The sequence below is a fragment of the Pteropus vampyrus genome, unplaced genomic scaffold, assembly GCF_000151845.1.
Source record: "Pteropus vampyrus isolate Shadow unplaced genomic scaffold, Pvam_2.0 Scaffold238, whole genome shotgun sequence".
Lineage (NCBI taxonomy): Eukaryota > Metazoa > Chordata > Mammalia > Chiroptera > Pteropodidae > Pteropus > Pteropus vampyrus.
In genome coordinates this window covers 1,396,402-1,423,316 of record NW_011889019.1, presented here as the reverse complement: position 1 = coordinate 1,423,316, position 26,915 = coordinate 1,396,402, and the positions used below count along the sequence as shown (strand labels likewise).

Sequence of the window (26,915 nt, the reverse complement as noted above, 5' to 3'; positions counted from 1 at the left end):
AACATGACAACCCCTACCCCTACTCAACATCTGATTCAAGATGGACAACTCATTTATTCTATGATTCTATCTTTTATCCAATTTGATTCTTCTTTCTACTTCCTAAAATAAAGGTCTTGTTCAACTCTAAGTATTTTGTGCATTACCAATCACCAAAGACTTCATCTGCTCAAATATTCCAATCACCACATGTATTCAGAAACCCTCCAAATACGCTTTCAGCTCAGACCTCTTATTTCAACTCAATTTCCACCACTGTGTCTACCGGACACTTCCAATTAAAGTTCACTTCCACTAAAAACTGCTCCGAGCTAATAACCTTATTTTATCCTCACCATAAAAACTGGCCACTGTACCTTTCCCTTTCTCACTTCTTAAATTCTATTAATTCACCACGTTAAGTCATCCTGGATTGCAAAGCCTAATGTCAGTATCACTTCCCTCTCCCTTACTTATATATTCATGTAATCACTAAGTTTTGATAATTCTTCTGTTCCAGATTCTCTAAGTATATCCTTTACTTAGAACACAGCCATGACCCTAGCTCAGCCTCATTTTCTTGATTATTACAAAAACCTCCTATAATTTTCTCACTATAAATTGTTCTCCATTACCCCTAAAAATGAGTACCAAATCAATCTTTCCAAAACACAGGTCCTTTTAAGGTTCAAGTTGAGTTCCATCTCCTTGATTAAACAACTCCAGAGTCATCCACCGCACCTCTCAATTGCTATAGAACTTTTATTTTCTTGTATTATCCACTACCTTTCAAAATAATATACATGAGAATAAGAAAGGGGATTTTACTCTCGATGTTTTCCTACCTACATTAGAGATTTGGTTCTAGATGTGTAGAATGGATTATTTAAATCTCCATAATTTAAATCTCTTTAATTAAATTAGCTACCCATGGCCTCATCAACATTCCATAAACAAAGAGGGATCTTTTACTCATTCGGTATACTCTCTGGCCTATCATAGAACCAGACTTTTAATAAATTTGTCAAATGATTAGTCTATGGGTTAACTATGACCACATAAAATTGAACAGAGTTAATCATCAATTAATGTTTTATCCAAATTTATTTTGGGAGGAAATCCACAGATTAGGAGTAAAAACAAAAAAAAAATCCCAAAATTCATATTTAATGGGATCTCAGACTGAGCACTGGTTCACTGTGTCGAGGTTTTCCTTAATCTTTTAAAATAATCTATATAAAAAGGCCTTTAACAATACAAGGCTAGGTCTTGTCATTTAGATTTGTACAATTAACCAAGCAATTGATTAAAGTTACTTAATCATGGACTAACTTGCAGTATCCATTTAATTCTTCCCTATATCTATTTAAATCTCATACATAACCTTTAAGCACTCATATTTGTTTATTCTTTCTCATTCCCAACAGACAGGAATTATACTGATATATTTTTCTTCCACAGTTTCTTTTATATAGTAGGAACTGTGAATACTTATTGATTTGTGGTACTCTGGGAAAAGATGACAGACAAGTCATATCAAGCAGCACTGAGTATACCCAAACTAATACAGTCAACATAAATACATGTTGTAGAATACAATGAGAAAATAATAACTAAATTTACATCTGCTCTTACTATAAACTTTCCATGTGTAAAAACAACAACTGAGGGGGCTTAGAACCAATGACAGTCTAGTACCAATGAATATACCTAGTACCTATACCTTGTTTTCTCATACAGTTCTCCAAATAAAGACACACTAGGGTTCCTTGAAGAATCCAGGGTTGGGATAGTAAAAGCAAAAATAAACCTGGAACATTTTTTGATGCCAAAAAGTAAAGACGTGCTAAAAAAAATAAGATAGAAACATGTCAAAAAAGATGAGGAACCAATTTGAAAGGGCTCTCTCAATGGCCAAAGCTAGGATAATGTGAACTACAAAATAATAACTGTAATGAATTATATATAGTGCAGAATGAAATAAGAATCCATGAACCTATCATGATGGGTATACAAATAAATACATAAGTGGAGGAAGAAGGAATAGCTCTTCCTTACAGTTAGAATTCCAACTAACAGATGTAGAAGAAATAATGGAAACAATACATAAAGATTTTTTCAAGCAAGATTCACCAACGGATGCTAAAGTTAGTGTATGATAAGGAACTGGCGTAACAAAAAGATACTTACAAACTCTCAAAGGACTTCTCCACAGGCTAAAGGAGATTAAGGAGACATGACAACTACAAACAAAGTATGTAGTTGAATCAAATATTAGACTGAATCAAATATTACTCGGATAACTGGCAAATTCTGTAAGGTTTGCAGATTAATAATAATATTATATCAATGTTAATTTCCGGATTTTTTATAATTGTACTGTGGTTACATAAGATGTTCACATTTGAGCAATCTGAGTAAAGTGTATACAGGAATTATTTTTGTAACTGTTTTATAAGTCTAATTTTTTAAAAAGCTAAAAAAAGTATTAAAGCTACATGAATGAATATAGAGAGAACTGTGTATATATGTTTGACACATGTAAGCACTCAACACAGCTATTAATATTATAATTCTCCAAATTTATTATACCTCTTGACTTCTTAATTACTCAGTCAGTAAATGTTTTACAGAGTGCCTACTACATACCCAACAAACAGAAAAGGAAAGAAGAAAGCAAGCAAGACAGCCAGGCAGGCAGTCATTCACTAAGAGATTCCTAGCACAAGAGATGGTCTATTTCCAATGCACTTGTGCCCATTAACATTCTCTCCTTCTTTCAAACTGATTCCAAGTCCTACTTATTTCTTGCTCCCCACTTTATGTTCCTGGTTCCTAGTTTTGTTATCAAAATGCATGTACTCTAAAAACATGAATCAAATCCCATATTTGATTTTGCCCATAACTTAAGTCTCTCTGACCCTTCCCATTTTTTTATTTGCAAAACTATGATGCCTTTAACCAACTTTATAGAGTTGTTGTGAGAATTAAACAGGGACAAATAAAAGTAACTGGCAGATAGTAGCAGCTCAAAAAAATGTCTGTCGCCTTTCCCTTATACAAGTTATACAGTTGACTTGAACAACACAGGGGTTCAGGGCGCTTGACCACTTGCACAGTCAAAAATTCACATCTAACTTTTGACTCCTCCAAAACTTAAGTTGTCCCTTGGTATCTATGGGGGATTGATTCTAGGACTCCCTGTGAATACCAAAATCTGCAGATGCTCAAGTCCTCTATATAAAATGGCATAGTTCGATGCATACAGTAGGCAGGCTCTCAACCACAGATGGTATTCTTTGAAAAAAATCTGTATATAAATAGACCGGCGCAGTCTAAACCTGTATTGTTCAAGGGTCAACTGTATTTTCTCACTGCTATAGGATCCTGAAGTGTAGATCAGTAATTGCTCTACTAATCTCTAAGTGAATCCCTGTTCTATTTTCCAAGGAGGCTTCCTTTTTTTTACCTACGTATTTTAAAAAGTAAATATAAATAATGTATTTTATCCATTTTAACAGCTTCACTATCCATTGAAAATCCAATTAACTAAAAATTATACATAACCTCCATCTCTTCCCCAAGTATCAGACCAATATTTCTAACGGCTTTTCCAAACATCATCTAGATTTCTCACCATGCCAACCTCAAACTCAAGATTCCAACGTCATGCTCTGCTGCCATCTATTGGCTGTTATCATAACTCTCCAGATAGTTCCTTTTTTGGAATCTTAAGCCAGCCTTAAAGTGTAAGCCTCAACCTAGTGGATATATTTAATTTCCAGAGTCTAGTCCTTCTCAGATGAAATGCCTCAAGTGCCTGTAAAGAGTTCCAGTGTAATCACGTTAAATCTAACACAACTAAATATATATACTTGATAATTTACATTTTCTAGGAACTCTCTTTTCCTATTTTCATTATAGATGTTATGGCTGTATTGGAAAAAAAAGCCAAATACAAGTAGAGTGTCTAACTTTCCCAGAACTAGCTGTGCTGTCAAATGGAAATATTCTTTCTAATTAGAAAACCAATTAAAAACTGTAGAATTTTAAATGCTACCTGATTCCATGCCTTGCTACTTCTATATTTTCTTCTAAAACTATTCATATATTTTACCCTCGTCTAGCAACGGAAAACTCAGTATTACAAGAATATACTATATTCAACTATTTAACACTGAAGGGGTTTCCTCCCAATCCTAACCCGAAAAACGGTAATTAATAGTCACTCCTATTCCACCAAAACACTTATTAAAATGACTTGCTCAATAGTCACAACATGCCAGCCAATGCCAACACAAATATAAACACACACACAGTTTAAAATGATGAATTTCAACTTAACTGGTGGTTGCTTAATTTTCTGGTTTCTCTCTTTTCAAATCACATTAAATTTCAAAACACTTTCCTCATTAATTCAATGAAAACAGACCACAACAAATAGTCACAGCAACAACTTTTCCACACAGTAAGCAAGAAAAAGATGCCACAAAAGAACACTAAGAAGCTCTTAAACAGGCTTTCGGAGTTTAAAGCAACTTGCCAACAATAGTAAAACAGTGATAGAGTGGCTAGATGCAAGGGTACAAAGAAGCATATAACATGTTTCAGTCTTTAGAAGTTGACAAAGTAGTCAGGAATACAGGATTCAAAAGTGGAAAAGGATGAACAAAATATGGCAGAGTATTAATTAACAAACAACAGACAATATTTACTACAACAGTATGGAAGGTTGAAATGGCAGTAAGGATAGAGATATACCATTTACAGGAAAGGAAGGGCTTAAGCTAAGAGTATGAGCAAGAGAATTTCAAGCTATAGAAGGAATAATGGGTATGCAATGTCATAGTCCAAACAGTAAAAGCATGTTGTTTAATAACAAATGATCAGACCAGTTTGGCTGAAAGAAAAAATAGAGAGAAGACTAGTGGGGCAGCATTAGAAAAGAGAAGTGGACTGAACTGTGAAGGGTACTGAAGCACTGAGCATTGGCTAATCAATCCAGAAGATAACGATAAAGTCACTGGAGACTGAGTACAGGGTAACATTTCCACACTATTTGAGGGGTGAGGGTCAGAAGGAAGTTTAACCTTGTAGCAAGCAGTGTTTAACAGACTGAAGAAAATTGAGAGAGACCAATCATGTTATTTTAGTAGTTCGGAAATAATGCTAACAGTCTGAACTATAGTGATGACTGTGGAAAGAAAAGAATGAAATTCAATATGAGGGAAGAACTGATAGAATCTGGTCAATGATTTGAAGTTAGAAGTGTACAAGGGATAGAAAGGAATCCAAAATGTTTCCAAAGCTTTAAAACAGGGAACAGAAATACCATGAAAAGAAACATGAGACAGTAAACCATTACTAATGTTTCCAATAACTGAAATGTTTCTAAACCAAAATTCTATTTATCTTTATTTAACACAATGCGATAAAACAACACCAACCCAAAGGTATAGCCAATTTCTGCGACTGAATATACACAGCATTCATGCTTGAATATTATGAAGAAACATCTTATACTAAAGCATAAACCATAGTCCCATCATAAATCTACATGAATTAGTAACTACTTGACCCAAATCCGTGTCACTGTTCTTTTTATACAAATGACTCCCATTATTTGAATTTCCATACATTTCATACTTAAAATAAACAGTTTGAGACCTAGTTAATTATTCTGCCTAGTGAACTATATAAATAAAGCAATGCATGTTGGGATATAGATTCTCAATAGGCTAATCAACAGACTAGAAACAGTGTAAATTGCAAAACTGAGTAACTATCAAACCCTTTATAAATAAATATGGACTCATACCTTCCTTTCCTATGAATCTCCAACACAGTAATCAAATTTTGAAAAAATAAAAACTATAAAATACCATACTAAACAAGTTTCATGAGTTTCTTGGTTACCTTTACTTTATCTCTTCTCAAGCAACAGAATATACAATTTTCATTAAAAGTCCAATCAGAAATGCTTTCAGGTTCACAGTCTGCAAAAACAGTAGGAATAACAAATTAACAGTCACAAAAGAATTTTTCAGAAAATGACAATTTCAAAAAAAAAAAATATATTTTAAAAACAAAAATCCCTCACTAAGTTAAGTAGACAGGTTTCTTATTTGTTACAATTCCTAACAATAATTGCTCAATAGTTAATATACCTTATTCATACATATATTTGCATTATCAACTAAACACAAAAAGATGCTGACATGGATATAGCTTTAATCCAAATAAAATTGTCAATTACAAGGAGACTGAGGCTTAAATCATCAAGGTATCATATGTCACCAAGATGACTTTGAAATACCAAAAAAAGATTTTGAATACCTTTAAATAAACTGAGATCTTTTAATAATGCAGGTCCAAACAGCCCTTCAAGAATACTTTCAAACCCTGAAAGGATGAAAAAAAATCCATTATTACAATGATATTCTCTATAGTAATTTAATATTAACCTGTTACATGAAAAAACAATGGCGTTTTCTTCCAGTTCTCAAGGATCTCCAGATTATTATTAAAAGGATGCTGAGAAAAGAGTGTCAAAGATGAATCTAAAATGAACATTTGCATTTTTGTCAATGATTAACATTCAATACAAATTCAGAGCACATTCAAGAACAATACAAAACAGACAATGCTAGAAATAACTAATGAAGGAATGGAAATTCACAGGTTCTCTTACGCTTTACAAAATCCCAAATATCTCTTTACATAAACTCTCAAAATCAATTTTAAAAGTAACCTTTTACAATAAAAGAATCAAACTACTTCAAAATTTCCACAAAACATCTGGATTAATCTAAATGTTTCTGAATATCAACTGAGCGATAGATTTTTCAATCTAATAGTTTTTTGAAAGAAAATTCTCTGAGAACATCATCTATATCACTAAATAGCCATAACAATATTTTAAAAGAAAAGTACCTTTGTAATTATTTGACATTGCCACAATAATCCACTAATTATATGTAAAAAAAAACTGATAAAAAACTTAATTATACCTGTACATAAATGTTTAAACCATTATCATCTTCTACTAGTATAAAGTGGAAAATGGAAATAAAAACCACTTTCTGATTTATTATCTCAAATAACTGCTTATCGATGCTATTAAAAACAATTAAAAATACCTTTGCTAGCTTGCTGTTTTCTATTGGTTAATAGGAGAGTAAGGAGGAAAAAGAAGGAAATCAGACTGTACCTTTACAGAACATAACAAATAATAGAACAGAGCAGTGGTTCCAAACTATGTGTCATGGACCTCATTGGGAGCTCAAATAGTTACAAGGGGTCCATGAATCCACATGTACTTTAAGCATGACCTTTAGAAAGAATTAGTATGTCTTCTTCATTCAGCATACATACTACTTTTCAAATGCATAGAAATGTTATTGGAATTAAGAATACATAAAAAGTGTTACTAAATTCCTAATAGTCTGAGGCACTATATATTTTGTCACATAATCTACTATCGCCTAAGGGTTTATAATTTTTTTTTTTAATTGTTAAAAAGGACTCCTATGTTCAAAAGGGAGAGAAGCACTTTTTAAAAATATTATAGCCAGGGGGATACATGAGGTCCACACACAGGTAGCATTTCCTTACCACAAATTCAATCACTATAAAAGGTTTGGAAGGTAAGAGATCAGGTAAAATGGTCCCTAGAAACAGAATTTTATCTGGTTATAAGAATAACATTGTAATTTTAGAGATTTCTTTGTTCCTAATATTAAGCTATCATTTTCAATAGACTAATCTGTAGAGTCTGTGTTGTCTATAGGTGCCAGTCTCTGGTCTGTTAGGAACCAGGCCACACAGCAAGAGATGAGCAGCGAGCTAGTGAAGATTATGAGGCATTAGATTCTCATAGCAGTGTGAACCCTATTGTGAAGCGCACATGCAAAGGATCTAGGTTGCTTGTTCCTTATGAGGCTCTAATGCCTAATGATTTGAGGTGGAGCTGAGGTGATGCTAGCGCGGGGGAGTGGCTGCAAATAGAGATTAACTTTAGCAGAGAGGTTTGAGTGCACAGAGACCGTAATAAACCAATTGCTTGCAGACTCATTTCAAAACCCTATCCGTGAGCGGAAGTGGCAATTAAGCTGCATCTCGTGGCAGGCTTTGTAGAGGCAAGTGAGTTTATGTACTTCAATTAGATAGCTGCATCTGGTGACAGGCTTTAAGTCAGTATCTGACACTTATTTTAGTCCATGTGTGGCCTACCCATTATTTTATTTACCACTTCCATTGTGCCCCTTTCCTGCACTGTACACTTGTCTCAGTCACAGTTTTGATAAGCCCACAAGCTAACCCTAGCCAAAATGAACAAAAAAACAAACATCACTGGAAAGCTTCTTTGAAAAAGGGAAAGATCCAATGATGAGACACCAGAAGACTCTAAGACTGTCAATAAAAAAGTTGCATTTAAAAGAAAATACCAAGAGTCCTACTTAAATTATGGGTTCACAGCAACAGGTGATTCATATTCTCCAAGCCCGCTTTATATAATATGTGGTGACCAGCTATCCAATGAAGCCATGAAATCTTCAAAACTGCTCTGCCACACGGAAACGAAGCACCCTACATTAAAAGACAAGCCTTTGGAGTTTTTCAAAAGAACAAAACATGAACATGAAGAACAGAAACAATTAATGAAGGCCACTACTTCATCAAATATGTCTGCACTGAGAGCATCGTTCTTAGTGGCTAACCGCATTGCTAAAGCTAAGAAGCCCTTTAATTAAGTTGGTGAAGAGTTGATCCTGCCTGCTGCTAAGGACATTTGTCATGAACTTTTAAGAGAGGCTGCCGTTCAAAAGGTGGCATGTGTTCCTCTTTCGGAAAGCACCACAGCTAGACGAACTGATGAAATAGCAGAGGATGATGAGGCACAATTGTTAGAGAGGATTAATGAGTCACCATGGTATGCAATCCAGGTTGACGAGTCTACTGATGTTGACAAGGCAACAATGCTTGTTTCTGTGCGAGATACTTTTCAGGAGGATGTGCATGAGAATATGTTATGTGTAACTTTTATTGCCACATTATTCAGAATTATTCAGGTCTTTGAATGATTACGTATCAAGAAAACTGAATTGCTCATTTTGTGTTGGTATATGCATGGACAGAGTGGCTGCCATGACTATATGGTTTTCTGGTTTCACCACTCGGGTCAAAGAGGTCACTTCTAAATGTGAGTCTGTCAACGCGCTGTATCATCCATAAAGAAATGCTGACTAGCTAAAAAATGTCACTGGAACTTAATAACGTGTTACAGGATGTGATTAAAATTATCAACCACGTTAAAGTACATGCCCTTAACTCATGTCATTTGCACAGCTCTGTGAGGAGATGGATGCAGAGCACACACGTCCTCTCATACACAGAAGTGAGATGGCTTTCTAAAGATCATTGGCCAGAGTTTTTGAGTTATGAGAGCCAATCCAGAGATTTCTTTTAGAAAAACAGTCACCACTAGCAGCACATTTTAGTGACACAGAATGGGTGACAAAACTTGCTTACTTGTGTGACATATTCAACCTGCCAAACCAACTCAACCTGTCACTTAAGGGGAGAACAACTGTGGTCAAGTCGGCAGATAAAGTGGGTACATTCAAAGCCAAACTAGAATTATGGGGGTGAAGAGGTAAACTCTGGGATTTTTGACATATTTCAAACATTAGCAGAGGTTTTGAAAGATACTGAGCCAGGGTCTTCTTTCTCCCAGCTGGTGCCTGATCACCTGTCTCAGCTTTCAAAAGAGTTTGAGCATTACTTTCCAACCACAAAAGACCTCCAAACTAGAAAAGAATGGATTTGCAACCTGTTTATGAATAAGCCAGGTCAATCAACTTTGTCCAGGCTAAAAGAGGATCAACTGCTTGAGACTGCAAATGACAGTGGCCTTAAAACTATATTTGAGACAACTCAAATCTCCATATGTTCTGGATTAAAGTCAATACAGAATATCTTAAAATTGCCACAAAAGCACTGAAAAGCCTACTTCCATTTCCAACATCATATTTTTGTGAACCAGCGTTTTCTGGAGTGACAGCAACCAAAACGAGATTACGGAGTAGACTGGACATAAGCAATACACTTTGGGTATCACTGTCTCCCAGATGGGACTGCTTAGTTGCAGGAATACAAGCTCAGGGCTCCCCACTGATTCTGCATTATGGTAAGTGGTATAATTATTTCATTATATGTTACAATTTAATAACAGAAATAAAGTGCACGATAAATGTAATAAATGTGAATCATACCAAAACCACCCCGACCCCTGGCTATGGAAAAAATGTCTTCCATGAAACCGGTCCCTGGTGCCAAAAAGGTTGGGGACCGCTGGTCTACACTGTAGTTAGAGAGTTGATTTTTCTACAATATTTTCTAAATGCTAGATTTTCCATTTATAATTAATGAGCAACTGTTTTTCAACTCTCCTTAGTTCTTCCCATCAAAATTATTTCAATAACCTTAGCAAAAATCAAATTACTCAAGCAAATTTAAGTATCTATGATTGTTTATTATTTGCCTACTATAATTAAAACATTTTCCACTAAATTACTATGGCTGTTCTTACACTACTAGGGAGGAGAAAGGGTTGTGCTCAGGGTTTCGAGGGTGGGGACTTGGTGGTAAGAGAATGAGAAGGAATTGCTAGATACTGTATCTCTGCAAACTAGATATTCTCAACATTAGCTTTTAAGAAAACATCCCATAGGCTGCCTCCAACTTTAAAGCCCTTCTACCCACCCCCCAAAAGGAACTGATTTCACAAATATTAATGAAAGAATTTAAATATCTTGAAAGTACCAAGTACACACTACAAATAGCTAAAGGAGATTATAGGTGGCTCTTATCCTGAAGAGCAAATCTAATTATGCTTTCACCTGGTTTAAAGAAATTCTAACAAATTCCAAATGTGTGTGCTAAGCATAAATTCTTGAAAAGGGAAAAATGTAAATACAGCAAGAAATAATACTGGGAAATAAAAAAGCAAATAAAAGCTCTCGGAGATAAAATTTTAAATATTAACAAAGGATAACAGAACCTGAAAGAATAAGAAAATAAGAGTAAGAACTTCATCAATAACACACAGACAACAAAAATTAAATCACAGATCAAAAAGCAGTGAAAGGGAAAGATCTAAAGAAATTAAACGAGAAAAAATATGGTCATAAATGAATGCAAAGATTTAACCACAACTAATTTTGATCGAAATAGTAACTGTAAACAAGCCACTCCTCTTTTGCTCATATCTGTAACAATACATTAAACCTCACAAATATTGATCTGACACTGTAAAGCTGTATTTTGCCACCCTCTGTTAACTGAATTTAATGTCACTCAGTTTTATTAATATTAAATATTGAATTTAGCAGTTGCATAGCAACAAGGAATGTCTCATGTGCTATGCTTGACATTAACAAAAAGCAAATAAGGAAAGAACAAATATATTCAAAATTTATACCATGACCTCATAGAAAAGCCATGAAGATCAATAACAAAATGCCACGGAAAATTAAATAAATACTGAAAAAGACAGCCAGGTTATTATGTTCAATCATTAGAGCTTAAAAAGCACCTTTATGTAACATATTACATACAAAGAAATATTAACAATTTTGTTGGACATTACCACTTTCCAAAATTCCTGTCCAGTAATACAACTGGTCTCAGAGCTGGTCTCCATACTCTTCTTCATTGCAACCTGCACTGTGTCTTCAAATTGTATTCCTAAAACACTGCTTTAATAACGCTACCATCTGTTCAGTAAAATTCTATTTTGTTTAAGAAACAAATCCCAAATTCCTAAGTCCAGCAATCAAAGCTGCTTATAATTTGACCCCAAACCTAATGTTACTGCAGCCTTATTTCACAGAATTTTCCCGCTCATTCTCACAGCTCTAGTCAGCTTGGTCTTCTATTCAGTCATTGTTTCAACCTTCTAACATTTTCTTAAGTGTTTGGATCTCACTTCTGCCCAAATAAATCACCTTCTTCAAAGTACTCTTTCAATTTGTTCAACAAATATATATTTGCTTATTCAACATACACTGAGAACCCGCCGCCTACCAGGGACAGTGGCAGGCACCGAGTAGGCAGTGGTGAACAGACATGATGTCTGCTCTCATGGAGCTTGGTTTCCAGTTTTCTCATTCTCGGATTTCACATTGCACTGTCTTTGCAAGTATTCTGTAAAATAAAATTTGCTATAGGCTATCTAAACTGTTTTATTTTTTTTATATGTTATGTCTTCCCTCCTCAAGGAGATTTAATGCTCCAGAAAGACTAGGAAGGTCTTCTTGATTCCTGACGTTTCTTTTACTGGGGGTTCTACATGCCTGGTTTTTAGCTGGATTTTTAAAGCTCTCAAAAACAAAAGAAAGAATATTGAAACTTCTTACATATTTCCCTCTTCAATCTAAATTAGAATTTCTACTCCATTTCTAACCAAAGGGAAAAGCAGGTTATGGAAAGTAACAGGATTGGAACATATCAAATATATAATCAACTAAGGTAAACAATATGGACTGTACTTTTGAAATGAAAATTTTATGAATAGAATGAAAAACTGGTTCATGGTCTTAGGAACCTCTGCTCTGAGATAATCAGTACAGAAATTAGCAATATGAGAGACAAAGAGGTGCTGAAGAAAGATGAGGAGCATATCAGATCCACCATTGGAAAACTACATTCATTAAGGGTTCTCTATCTGAGCATCTGCTCCTGACCCACGTACTCTGAGGAACCTATTTGCTGGCCCACTTATCACCCCCAAAATAACCAAGCAAAAAAACTGATGAAAAACACCTGACCAGACATACTGAAGAGACAATAATTTAATTACAACTAATGGCCCAAACTGAAACGGAATGAATAAAGAAAAAATACCAGAACTTGAAGCGAAATTATAAATAGGATTTCTGTTTCCAGGAACAGCATTTTTTTTTTTTTTTAAAGCAAGCTGCTCTGAAAAAAAGAGTGGAGAATAAGTTTGGGGAAGAGAAAAAAAAAAGAAAAAACTGCCCAAATAACCATACAGAGGTATTGATTAGGAAAATATACAACCAATTAGTGATTTAGAAAACCAACTTAAGAAATGTCTTTATAATATACAGTGAATATGAAGACACAGAAATCATGAAAAAAAGATTAGAGATGAGGAAGTGGCCAGGATATTTGCTATCTGTAAAATAGGATTTCCAAAACAAGAAAAAGCAAAGAATATAAATGAAAGAAATTTAAATTTAAAAAAACTGAGTGTAAGCAGGAGAAGGAAAGAAAGAAAACTTCCTAATGTTGAATACTGTCTTGAGTCTTCATTATCTAATGGGCTCTGACAAGTACTGAGACAGAATACTGGGGAGGGGGTGAGGGGAGCAGCACATACACACAGAACTCTCTAGGTAAAATAACTGAATTTCAAGAATAAAAGTGTAAAAGCTCCAAATAAGGGGAATTTTTACTTAATTTTACTTAAAATAAGAAGAAAAAGATTTAGATTGCCAGTTATTTCATCAATAAAAGTAAATGCCAAGACCCAATAGAGCTATGTTTACAAAATTCTGACGGTTAAAAAAAAACTTTTTGTAGCTAATCTATTATTCACCGATATGGGTAAGAGAAAGAAATTAGATATGCTTTGATTTGAAAAGTGGGACAGACATTCACTCTGGAGTATGAGTTACATAAAGTAGTTCAGCTAACTAAAAATGACTCAGAACATAAGACTCCCAAAAAGGAGAAAATATACTATTTGTATAAAAAATGTGGCAAGCAATATACCAGTGAAACTATTAGTGAAGTAAAAATAGTTGTTACTAATGTAGGATTTCAGTTTAATACAATGGATAAGAAAGGATTCTTTAAATAGATGAAACAAAATATAAATTTAAAAATTAACTATTTAAGAATAACATCCCCAAATTACAACAAAATCTTAGGTGAAGAATAGGCTTAAGTAAAATGTTAAATTAAGACCAAGTGTGTGTATGGGGTGAGGGAGCCATCTGTAATAGTTATTAATTTTTGATATTGATAAGGAAATGTAGGCTTAAAATAAATTTGCTTAAATGTATGGGTAAACCTTAAGAATCTCTAAATCACCAGAGGACATTATTAAAAAAGGTCAATCGTAAAAGTAAATAAAATTGAAAACTAAATAAAAAGCAAATATACAGTAAACACAAAAAATAATAAAAAATAATTCCAGGAATAATATCGAATATGCACATGTTACAATACATGTTAACAGACTGAATTAACTAAGTAAAAGAGAAAAAATTGTCAGGGCATAACAATATACAGCTTATAAACACTCAAAGTGACATAGATATGATGCAACTGTAGAGGCAGGCAAAGATATGAGAAGAATGTAGAAAAAGAAGAAAAAGAACAACAGGTAGCAATAACAATGTAAAAGAAGAATTCAAAGATAAATGCATAAAACAAAATAATGAAGAATTTTTCTACTACTAACAGGGTAATCTACTGCATAAGTAAAACAGACTTATAATTTTTTTTCTTATAATATCTCTGTTTGAGTTTGGCATCTGGCCTCCTAGAAAGAGGTGAGATATATTTCCTCTTTTTCTACTTTCTGGAAGAAGAGATAGAAAGTTGGGAAGACCTCTTCCTTAAAAGTTGGGATAAACTCACATGTAAAACCATCTGGGGTTATTTTCTTTGAGAAAAGAATTTTAACTATTAAATTTATTTAATAGTTATAGAACAACTGAAGCTTTTTATCTCTTTTTAAGTTGGTTTTTTGGCAAGTGTTATTTTTCTGAATTTCAAAATTACTGGCATGTGGTTATTATTTTCCCTTATCTTTTTTTAATTGTGGTAAAATATGCATAATGTAAAATTTACCATTTAGTCATTTTTAAGTATGCCACTAAATATATTTACATTGTACTATCATTCATCTCCAGAACTTTTTAATCTTGCAAAACTGAAACTCCATACCCATTAAATAATAACTCCTCACTACCCTCAGCTCTGCCAAACACCATTCTATTTTTTGTCTCGATTAATGTAACCGCTCTAATTATCTCTTAAGTAGAATCAAACAGTATTTGTCATTTTGTAACTGGCTTACTTCACTTAGTATAATGTCCTCAAGGCTGCAGTATGTAACAGGATTTCCTTCCTTTTTAAGTATGAATAATATTGCATTGATGCATCAATCTTATTTTGCTTTATCCATTCATCCACAATGGACATTTGGGTTGCTTCCATCTTCTAGCTAGTGTAATTAATGCTGCTATAAATCCCTTGTCTTTTAAATCTCTTCTTTACCTGTAGTTATAGTCTTCATTTTCATAATAGTTTTTTTTTAAAATCTCTTGATGAATCTTATCAATCTTGCCCCCCAAAAATCCACTTTTGACTTTTTTTGATCTCTATCTTATCCTTGTTTTTCTGGTTTATCAATTTTCACTCCAAGTTTCATTACCTTTCTATTTTCTTTTGGTTTATTCTGTTGTTCTTTCTCTAACTTATGATAGAAGTTTAGTTCACTTACTTTGAGGTTTTCTTCTCTTTTTAAACAAAGAATCGAGAATAGGAATGACTTAAGAGAAATAAATCTTTAATTATTTTACATTAAAAATTAATCTAGGATAAATAAAATGTAGTATAGCCATATAATAGAATATCATGACAACATGAATGAATGAATTTCAAAACATCATGCTAAGTGAAAAAGGCCAGAAATAAAAGACCATATATTATGTCCAGAAAAGACAAATTTATAGAGACAGAAAGTAGATTGGTGGTTTCCTAGGGTTGGCAGTGAAAACAGGAATGACTGTAAATGGATACATTTCTTTTTGAGGTGATGGAAATATTCTAAAATTAGATTGTGTTGATGGTTGCACAACTCTGTAAATAAAATAAAATTCAGTGACTTGTACACTTAAAATGGGTGAATTATAAGGTGTGTAAATTATCTCGGTAAAGCTGTTAAAATAATCTATGCATATTTTATAAATATCTGTAATGTTTTAAGAAAATTTGGCTTATTAGTCAGCCTTGTAATTCTAATATGTAGAGTTGAATAGCTGATTTAAACTTGTGATTTTAAGTTGAAATCTTAAGTAATATAACTTAAGAATAATCACATTTATAATTTTAAATGATTAGATTTACAAGATTTGACTAGGAAGCTTTACTTTGTTAAACCAAAATTTACTGTTAAATAAGAATTTTAATTTATAGTTATAGATTATAATATTTTAAGAAGTTAAACTAAAATCAAATTTGTTAAAATTAGAGTAATATCTGTATTTAGAACTAGGTTTTAAATTTATATACACAAAGCCACACTAAAGATTATTATTTTTAAAATCTCACATTTAATAACAAGAACAAAATCAAATGTTTATACAGAAGTCAGCAGTGTGGGAATACAGGAGATATGTTTGAAATACATGCCGTGACATTAAGCTTTATACACATTTCTGCTACCATGCAATACTGATAATTCGCCAATCTCTTATCTCTTGCCCCAGACCTTATTTCTAATTGCCTGCTTCACATCATCACCAAGATATCCCAAATACCTCAAAAAGTCCTAATCAAAATTGTTCTATTCCTTTTCCCTCATCTCAAACAGTGATTCCTCCTGTATTCCTTACTAAAAAAATGGCATCACTAACCCCTTCCCTCCCCCTACAAGTCATTCGGGTTACAAATCTCAGTCAGTCATGATCTCACTCTTTCCTTAAGTCAGTCACCAATCTTCTAGTCACTGAGTCCTATTCATTCTAATTCAGAAAGATCCATCCAAATTTATTCTCTTTTCCATCCCTAAATTCAGGTCTTCACTACTTCTTACACCTTATTAATTGCAGTAAATGTCATTCATGTGGATATTAACAGCAGTTATCATTAATTGAGCCCTTGGTACCTCTGTCAGGTACATCATACCCATTTTAACAAAAGCTTCAGAGGAACACCGTAAATCAGGTATTATTATTACCTAGTACAGATAAGAAAACTGAAAATCAAAGCAACTAAATTTTTCACACAACTACAAAGAGGCAGAGCATGCCTAGGTTTAAAACCAGGCCTGTGGTTCTAAAGCCCAGGCTCTTCTTAGTTCATCGTTATTACTTACTGATAACATCTTACCTTTTAATTCGCCTTACTATTTCAACATCCCCATATACCAATGTCTCCACTAGAATCTATCCTTCACACTACTGCCAAACTTCTTCCATTTTTCATGGTTTTAAAAATCTCTGATGGCTTTCCTAACAATATTGAAGACTTCAAATTCCTGAATGATGTGCAAGGTCACTGAGGGTCTGCCTAGTCTCAAACTACCTTTTCAGTTTCCCCTGCCATCATTTTCTGTCTACATAAACTATGCTCTGGCCAGACTGATTTATCAATCATTACATACATGTCAATGCTTCCATGCCTTTTAAGCACAGCATGTTCTCTTCCTAGAATGTTCTCCTGCAACCCTCAATCTAGTTAATTCTAAGGTATCCCTTACCTCATCCCTCAAACCCCAGGCAAAGTCAGGAACATTCTTATCAGTGCTAAAATTGTACTACTTATAAACTATAAATTTTGGGGGGCATTTTATCCACTAGATTTTGAGCAAAGAACTGAAGCCTGTTCATCTTTTTAACATCGGCCTGATTCTTCAACTGCAACTTCCTAATTCCTATATCCTTATTACCTGAGTGGTTTGAAATTTTATAATGACTCCATTTCTGTGTCTGACATGCTGAAGACTCAAAGAAATAAAGTAAATAAAACAGAAGGGTAATTGGTATCTGATGGAAAAAGGATGGTTTTCTTTTCCTGCTCAATCAAGTTCTCTGTTATCTATGAACTAAAACCAGAACATAATTAATGGCTTGCTTTGCTGGCCCAGAAGAGAAATGACAGGACACTTTTTGTGTGTGAAAAGCTGTAACCACAGCAAAGACAGAAATAAATTGAGAAAGATGAAGTCCTGAAAAATAGTGGTATTAATACACTGAGGAGAAAAAAAATACGTACTGAGTAGTTGGAACATTACTAAAACAATTTCATAATTATATTTATGCACATAATGCCATAAATGAGGTTCTAAGATGTTAAGTAACCAAAATCACAAAGGTAGTAAGCAGTGAGGTCAGATGAATTTAGTTCTTTGGACATCCAAGGGCAGTTTTGGTTAATTTTTCCTGTTACAGCAAACTGTCTTAGGTAGAGTAATTATGCTAAAAAGAAACCATTTAAATGCAAATCTGAAGTTGATTAGGAATGAGTCAATTATACCAGGAGTTCACAATCTGTGGGCCATAATTCCTTAGAGGAACTCAGTCATTACAAGGTCAGTAAATCCATATGAGCACTGTTTGTAAATTAAATAAAAATGGACTTGCATATATAGCCACTACTTTTCTGAATGTATTTTGCTGTGAACAAAATACATATTTATTTAAAAAGCATCACTGAATTCAGAATAGCCTTTTGTCATATATTTTCTCAAAGATACTAAAAATACGATACAATGTGGGAGATTAACAATTTCTTTTGCTTTTTTAGATTAGTAAAGTGAAAAGGTTTTCTATTGTTTCTGAGCCTTTTTTTCTTGGTGGACTATATTTACTAAGTGTTTACTGAGTCAGGCATTAGGGATGCAGCTGCAACAATACAGACAAAAATCCTTATCTTGGAACTTTAATTCTGTCAGGGGAGACAAATGATACAAATAATAATAATGATAAATGTGTGATAAGGATAAGCAGAAGTAGTAATGGTTAAAAAATATAACAGAGTAGAGGGACAACAACTAAGTCCTGATAAACCCTTACTGATAACACTGAGAACTGCAGAGGAGGGCCTGAGTAGGGAGGAGAATTTTTAGAAAGGTCAGAAAAAGATATTAGGAGACAACATTTTTGAGCACTGAATGAAGTAAAGAAGCAAGCCACATAGATATCCAGGACAGGAACATGCTAGGAAGAGAGAACAACACTGAAACAGTCAGTATATGGCAGGGGTCCCTAACACCCAAGCTGAGGATTAATACCTGTCTGTGGCCTGTTAAGAAAAGGCCGCACAGCAAGAGGTAAGCGGCAGGCAAGGGAGCCAAGCTTCATCTGTATCTGCAGCCAGCGCTAGCATCACTGCCTCAGCTCCACTTCAGACCAGCAGGCATTAGATTCTCATAGGAGCATGGGTCCCTGGTGCCAAAAAGGTTGAGGACCACTGGTATATGGTATAAAGTATGGTATATATTTGAGAAACAGCAAAAAGTTGATTCTGTCTGAGCAAAGTAAATAAGATAAAATCTAGGAGATGAGATCAGAGATCCAGAGGCAAGATCACAGTGAAGATATGAGATTTTGAACTTAATAGAAATCCACTAGATTTACATTATATTGTTTAAGATTTCCAGGTGGACGGATGGATAACTGATTATGAGGAAAGCATTATTAGAGGACTATTACAATAGCTTTAGCAAGAGATAATGGTGACTTGAACTGGAGTGGCAGTAATGGACATAGGTTCTGTGTACAGGTCAAGAAGAGCAATATAAAGGTCTAAAACAATATATGACAAAATCTTTAAAATCACTAAGGGGAAAATAAGGTATAAAGAAATATTCTTTATATTCAAGGCATTCCTTTTGACAAGTGTAGAATAAATTTTAAAATACTCCTTCTTACAACTTTAAGGAGAATGTAACCAATCTGAATTCTTGACTAAAATCCCTTTTAAGAAACTTTTAGCATTCTAATGCTAGGACTTAAATGATGCGTCAACAAACTATTAAGAATGCCATTTTAAAAAGAGCACATAATTTAGTTATGTGCTAAGCTCAAAACACTCTGAATCCAATTCTGAGAGCTTATGTAATTATACAAATATTCAAATAAAGTGATATTCTAAATAACTGTAAAGCATTGCAATTCCTTAAATTAAGTACTGAAACCAAAATAATGTATTTATTTAAGGAAGTTTTCCCAAAAAGTCTATAAAGATTTGCAGGAAACCTCTAGTTGCTCAGTGATAGGTTTATAGATGGGACCAAACTATTCAGGGTAACATGCAAAGATAACATAAAGAGCTAGATAAAATATACGGATATTTTATCCACACAGTGAATAAAATTTGGATAAGTGGTGTACATACGTGTACACACACACACACACACACACACACACACACCCATCTCTCCCCTCCTTCCCCAATTGCATAGCTAAGCTCAAAAGATTGGTAAGAAAGTCGTCCGGTGCTAAAAATGGAGGAGAATCTGGAAGACAGAGCTAAGAGTGCGCTGACATAGTGAATAGATGATGACTAGTATGAGTAACCTAGGAACTTGAGTTTTAGCTCTCATGCCAAGACAAGAGAGAGGCCTTAAAGGGGCTGCAAAGGAGACTCTTATATAAAAGCTAGAGCAATGCTAAGGTGGGTCCACTGACATGCCACATCAGCATCTGGCAATTTGCTCCCTAGAAATGTAAACTAATGGACTCTAACTCAGATCTACTGAATTAGAATACAATTTCTGGGAATGGGGCTCAAGGATCTCAGTTTTAACAAGCTTTCCAGGTGACTTTATGCTTAGTAATGTTTGAGAAATGCTGTCCCAGAAAAACTGTACCTCAGGTACATAAAGGACTGACTGGGGAAAATTCCACTCATTGACTGGCAAAGGGAGCCTTTCTTTTCCTAGGTAAAAAGAAGGTAAAGGAGTCTCCCTGGATAAACTGAATGCCTTGCATTGGCCTTGCATAGGTTTGGAATCCAAATATATGCTTCTTCGGCAGTTTTCAAACATTTTAGTTCCAGGATCACTTTATACTCTTAGAAATTATTGAGTGTCCTAAAGAGCATTTGCTTATGTGGTTATACCTACTGCTATTTGCTGCATTTGAAATGAAAAGACAATTTTAAAACCTAAGAATACACAAGACTCACATTCCATTAGCTATTGGAATGATAATCTCATCATATCCCATAGCCTCTGGAAAACTCCATTAGTGAGAAAATAAAGAGTGAAAAGGCAAACAACATCTTAATGTTCTTATGAAAATAATTTTGACCTCCTGGACCCCCAGAAATCCCTGGGTCCCACTTTGAGAACCACTGCACTATCGAAATTATGTAGGAATACTCTAAGTAGAAAATTAACAAAATTAGTCCTCTAGGTTACTGTAGGAGGGTACTCAGCAGAAGCAAATGCAAACCTTTTCTAGATCCACCCACACAAGATTCATACAGGAAAAAAATAAGCCATGTTAAACACACACCTACCCACTATTTAAAAAATCCGTAAAACTTACAGAAAACAATTCATCAAAAGCAAGAATGAGTAGACAATAAACAGGATTAAAGCCCCAAGAATTTAAAATGTTAACTATAATTGTATAAGTTTGTTAGAATTACAAATTAGATAAATTACCTATTTAATAAGAATGTAGCCTGTTTAAGCATTTAAAATGTTATGTTATAATCACAGTATACATATTATACTATTTTATATGTGAACTGTGTATACCACTGTTTAAAAAATTACACATAGCAATTCATTTTTAAGAGACCACCACTCAAGAGAATGAGGACAAACACAGACTGGGAGAAAATATCTGCAAAAGATACATCTGGTAAAGGACTGTTATCCAAAATATATAAAAACAATTAAAATCCAATAATAAGAAAATGAACAACCTGATTTAAAAAGAGGCAAAAGACTTGAACAGACACCTTAACAAAGAAGAAATACAGATGGTAAGTAAGCACACTGAAAAGATTTTCAACGTCATATGTCAACTGCAAATTAAAAACCACTACACACCTATTAGAATGGCCAAAATCCAAAACACCAAATGCTGACAATAAAGTGGAGCAACAGGAACTCTCATTCAAAGACAATTTGGCATTTTCTTCCGAAACTAAACATACTTTTACCATACAATCCAGCAATTGTATTCCTTGGTATTTACTCAAATGAACTGAAAACATGTTCACACAAAAACCTGCACACAGATGTTTACAGCAGTTTTACTCATAACTCTCAAAACTTGGAAGCAACCAAGATGCCTTTTAGGGGGTAAAAGGATAAATAAACTGGTACATCCAGACAGTGTAATATTATTCAGTGTTAAAGAGAAATGAGCTTTCAAGTCATTAAAAGGTATGAAAGAAACTTAAATGCATATTGCTAAGTTTGAAACAAGCCGACATGAAAGGCTACATACGTACTAGATGACCCCAAGGCTACATAATGTATGATTCCAACTATGTAACATTCTGAAAAGGACAAAACTATGGAGACAGTACAAAGATCAGTGGTTGCCAGAGATCAAAAGGGAAGACAGAAAGGATGAATACGCAGAGCACAGAGCATTTTTTGAGGAGTGAAACTATTCTCTATGATACTACAATGGTGGATACATGTGTCAAAATCCATAGAATGTACAATGCCAAGCATGAATCCTAATATAAACTATGGACTTTGAGTGATAATGACAGGTCAATCTAGGTTCATCAATAGTAACATCCCATTGTGCTTCCAGATGTAAATAGTGGGGAGGTTATGCATATAAGGGAACTCTCTTACTCTGCACTCAAATTTTGCCGTGAACCTAAAACTGCTCTAAAAAAATGAAGTTTATTAATTAAAAAAAGAAAGAAACACTACTTATCAAGTTTTGGTGTTGTATCCAAGAAAAATATTGACAATTATTTGGAAGGCTATTAAAATATTTCTCCCTTTTCCAACAACACTTCTGTTGTTGAGGCTGGATTTTCTTCATATTCTTCAATCAAAATAACATGCAACAGTTGAATGATAAATATAAATGATAATAATAATAACAATCCAGTTATCTTCTATTAAGCTAAACATTAAAGAAATCTGCAAAATGTAAAATCAATGTTCCTCTTCTCGGTTAATATTTTGTTTTTGAAAACAAGAATTCTCACTAAAATGTTGTTTAATATGTAATAGGTTGATTATTGTTATTTACAAATAAATTATTAATACAGGAGCTCTTCAAAGAGGTCTCAAAGACCAAAAAGTTTAAGAACTGCTTCTCTACAGCAGAAGTCTCCAAGCCCCGGTCCATGTCCTGTTAGGAAACTGGCCACATAGCAGGTGAGCAGCACGCTGCCAGCAAAGTTTCATCTGTACTTGCAGCCGCTCCCCAGGGCTAGCATCACCGCCTCAGCTTCACCTCAGGTCATGAGGCATTAGATTCTCATAGGAGTGTGAACCCTACTTGTGAACTGCACATGCAAGGGATCTAGGTTGCTTGTCCCTCATGAGAATCTAATGCCTGATGATCTGAGGTGGAGCTGAGGCGGTGATGCTAGAGCTGGGGAGTGGCTGCAAATACAGATTAACATGAGCAGAGAAGCTTGACTGCACAAAGACCATAATAAATCAATTGCTTGCAAACTCATATCAAAACCCTATCAGTGAGTGGCCGGTGACAATTAAGTTGAATCTGGTGGCAGTCTTTTTATAGCGGCAAGTGAGTTGATGTACTTCAATTGTATGGCTGCATATGGTGGCATTTGATTCTGCATTATAGTGAACTATATAACTCTTTCATTATACATTACAATGTAATAAAGTACATAATAAATGTAATGTGCTTGAATCATCCTGAAACCAGCCCCCCACCCCTGGTCTGTGGAAAAATTGTCTTCCACGAAACTGGTCCTTGGTGCCAAAAATGTTGGGGACGAATGTTCTACAGCATCAAATTCAATCAATATAAGTTCTATAGGAAGACAGAAGTCAGCATATCAAATAAATCAAATTAGTGCTATCCAAAGAAGAGACTACCTTGAAAAATAATGATTTATCAAATACCGAAATGGGGAAACAGATTAGATGGTTTTTAAGGGGACATTCCCACTATAACAGTCTATAAAATTAAGTTGAATCTGGTGGCAGTCTTAATTGCAGGCCATGTGCATCCTTGGTCCCTGCCTTAAAACAGAAACCCGTCACAAAAAAATCTTTAGCTCTCAGGCCTTACAAAAACAGATCACAGCACATACTAGCCTTTCTCAACCATGTTCTCTGAAAGAATTAAGCCCAAACGCCATAAGGCACTCTTATACATCATGAATTTACTTCTCTTCTATGCATCTGAAATAGTATTGTTATATGTAATCTTTGGGACAAATGACAATCACTCAAATAATCATCTGTGTTCAGTGGTCCACCTGTATTCAATAAAAGAAACAAATACCACTGTTGCATCTTATCTATCAGCAAAAATAAGAACTGTATGTTTTTTTGAAAATTGTGTTGATAGCTCACTAATGCCAACAAAGAACTAAATGATAGTGTCGTTTTACACTCATGTGGTCTTCATTAATACTGATAACCTAAAAAAAGATAGCCTTAAAATATATTTTCTCAATGCTTAAAGGCCAGCCACAATCATAATCACCTTGTAGTGTCTAATTATACCCTCAAGGAGAAACAAATGATATAAAACACTTTGCAAAGTTATATCATTTCAAACTGACAGCTGTAAAGGTCATTGAGACTATTAAAGAGGAATCTGAACTAAAAAGCAACACTGCCTTTTGGGGCAATGGCAGTTTAAGGCAAATGGAGCAAAACAAACACCTGAATGCAAAAAAGCCAGCCAAGTCCTTAAGTATTTTCAACATTAACAGTCAAGCAACTGAAGCAACAAAAAATAGGAGACTATATGGAGCACCTGGAATACCATCAGTTCGCAAATCCCAAACTAATACTTCTTGCAATATGCCAGACATGTAAAGAGAATTCCAGAGATGCAGTATTGATAGATTGTACAGATACAGTATTAAAGTATATTATCCAATTTAGATAACCATTACATTCCAGAATGTCTCATATTAAAAACCTGCCTAGGTTAAGAGCATCTTGAGACAGAATTTCTAGTGCTTCTGTATCAGCACTTGCAGCCCCACTGGTTCACTTTATTTTATATTACGAAAATAACCATAATTTTTAAAGCTATGGAAATATCCATTAGCCACGACCTCTATGTGTAGATGCCTTGAAATAAGCTTCTGGGCCTTTGCTTGAATCCTCACTCTCCATTCAAGACTACAATAAATCCATGGGGAATAATAAAAAGGAAAGTACCATTGCACAGCAGTCTAGATTCATGGATTCTGGAATCAAACTGTGTGGGTATGAATCCTAATTCTACCTTTTCTAGCTATGTGACCTTAAGCAAGTTCCTTAATTTCTTAGTAACTCGTCTGTAAAACATATATAATAACATACTTAACCACATAAGGGTTTTATGAGGATTAAACAAATTATTTGAAAAATTAGCTAGAACAGTACCTGGCATAACGTAGATACTATATACACATATCTTAAATAGAAAAACAAAACACACAAATGACACTGAAACATCAAGCTGATGAAATGAGAGCTCACACAATTAATGAACAATGCGAGGCTGACAATGTAAAAGGCCTTCCCATGGCAGCTGTCTCATATTCTTGGTTAACATTCAGCAGTACAATAGTCATCATGAGTACCTACCATGTGGAAGATATATTCAGTACTGAATTCTTTATCTTCTCCAAATCTGCTCCGTTCACAGTCTCTCCCATCTTGGTTAAAGGTAACTAACTCTGCACTTTAAGTCGCTTGAACAAAAATACCCCAGAGTCCTCATCTCCTTTCTCTCACTCTTCACATAAAACCATCAGGAAATTATGTTGGATCTACCAATCCTACACAGTCTCCTACCAATCTAATATAGTCAGAGTCCTAAGCCCTCCCCAATTCTCTACTAGTACCCAGTATAAGTAACCTTTACCTCTCACTAGCACTAGCTTTCAATTTGGTATCTGTGCTAATAATACTGCTGCTCCCTCTACTCCCAGCCTACTCTCAACATAGCAGCCAGTTAGTTAAAACTAAGAAACATCACTGTGTCCCTCTCCTGCTCAAAAGCCTTCTATGCTCCTGATTTTACTCAGAGTAAAAGCTAAAGTCCTACCCCTCAACTTTGCTGTGAACCTTAAATTCCTCTAAAAAGTCAGTCTTAATTTAAAAAGAAAGAAAGAAAAGAGGCAGGTTTAACTGTCTGAAACGCAGCTGAGCTTTCCTCAAAGAATTAAGTAAACTACAGGGGAAACAGACCATTGGAGACATATCCCACACACACACACCCATACCAAAAAGTCAAAGTCCTCACAATACAGCCTATATACCTTACAATGTATTATGGGTTACATGATCTACTTACTTATCCTGTTACTTTTCTTAATTAGATTCAGGTTAAATTATTTTAGGGTACTTCACAGTAGTGCATGTCCCTCCGATTTCATCAAATTAAGAGACAGGATGTCTTCCTGTTCTACTTTTAGTGATGCTAATATTGATCAGTGAATTCAGGAAAGTAACTTGATCTCACCATTATAAAGTCACTTATCACCTTTCACCTAGTAATTTTAGCCTACATTAATAATCTAGATCCATAATCCATTGTATTATGGATGCAAAATGGTGACTTTTCTAATACTTTAATTCCTCCTTCAATTATTAACTGGAATTCTTCAATAAAAGCTTTCCATTATCAACTATTTGGTTATCTTGAAATACATTTCGCAACACAAAGCAGATTAAGTGCTTCATTCTTCCATGTACAAATTTTCAGATTAATGGCTTGACACTCTTGAAACCTCCTAAGGTGATCAATGGTTACTTTTGGTTATTTTTACAGTATCATTATAGACTCTTCGATTTTAATTTACTTGATATGGTTAGACCCATTGCAGTCATTACTTTTTTAATATTCAAATTTTCCATCTTAAACCAGTGGAAGTACCTTTAAGATGACCTCTGTGAAGTTTTGACACTTCAATTTAATCTTAGCCAACATGATAGGCACACATTTTAACTTGCAGTTTAAACTTGCAATTCCTTG

The 26,915-nt window shown here is 34.3% G+C and overlaps 1 protein-coding gene across 9 annotated transcripts in view; it reads right to left on the bottom strand.

Annotated features, from left to right (window-relative positions):
- Window positions 1-26,915, bottom strand: part of LOC105301372 (ligand-dependent corepressor) — a 113,986-nt gene that overhangs the window by 58,372 nt on the left and 28,699 nt on the right. For all 9 annotated transcript variants that reach the window (XM_011373981.2, XM_023519833.1, XM_011373983.2 and 6 more), the window contains 2 exons: window positions 6,316-6,381; window positions 5,896-5,975 (listed from right to left, as the gene is read on the bottom strand). In XM_011373981.2, the coding sequence (XP_011372283.1) occupies window positions 5,896-5,975; window positions 6,316-6,381 (146 nt within the window). The remainder of the gene's footprint in view (window positions 1-5,895; window positions 5,976-6,315; window positions 6,382-26,915) is intronic.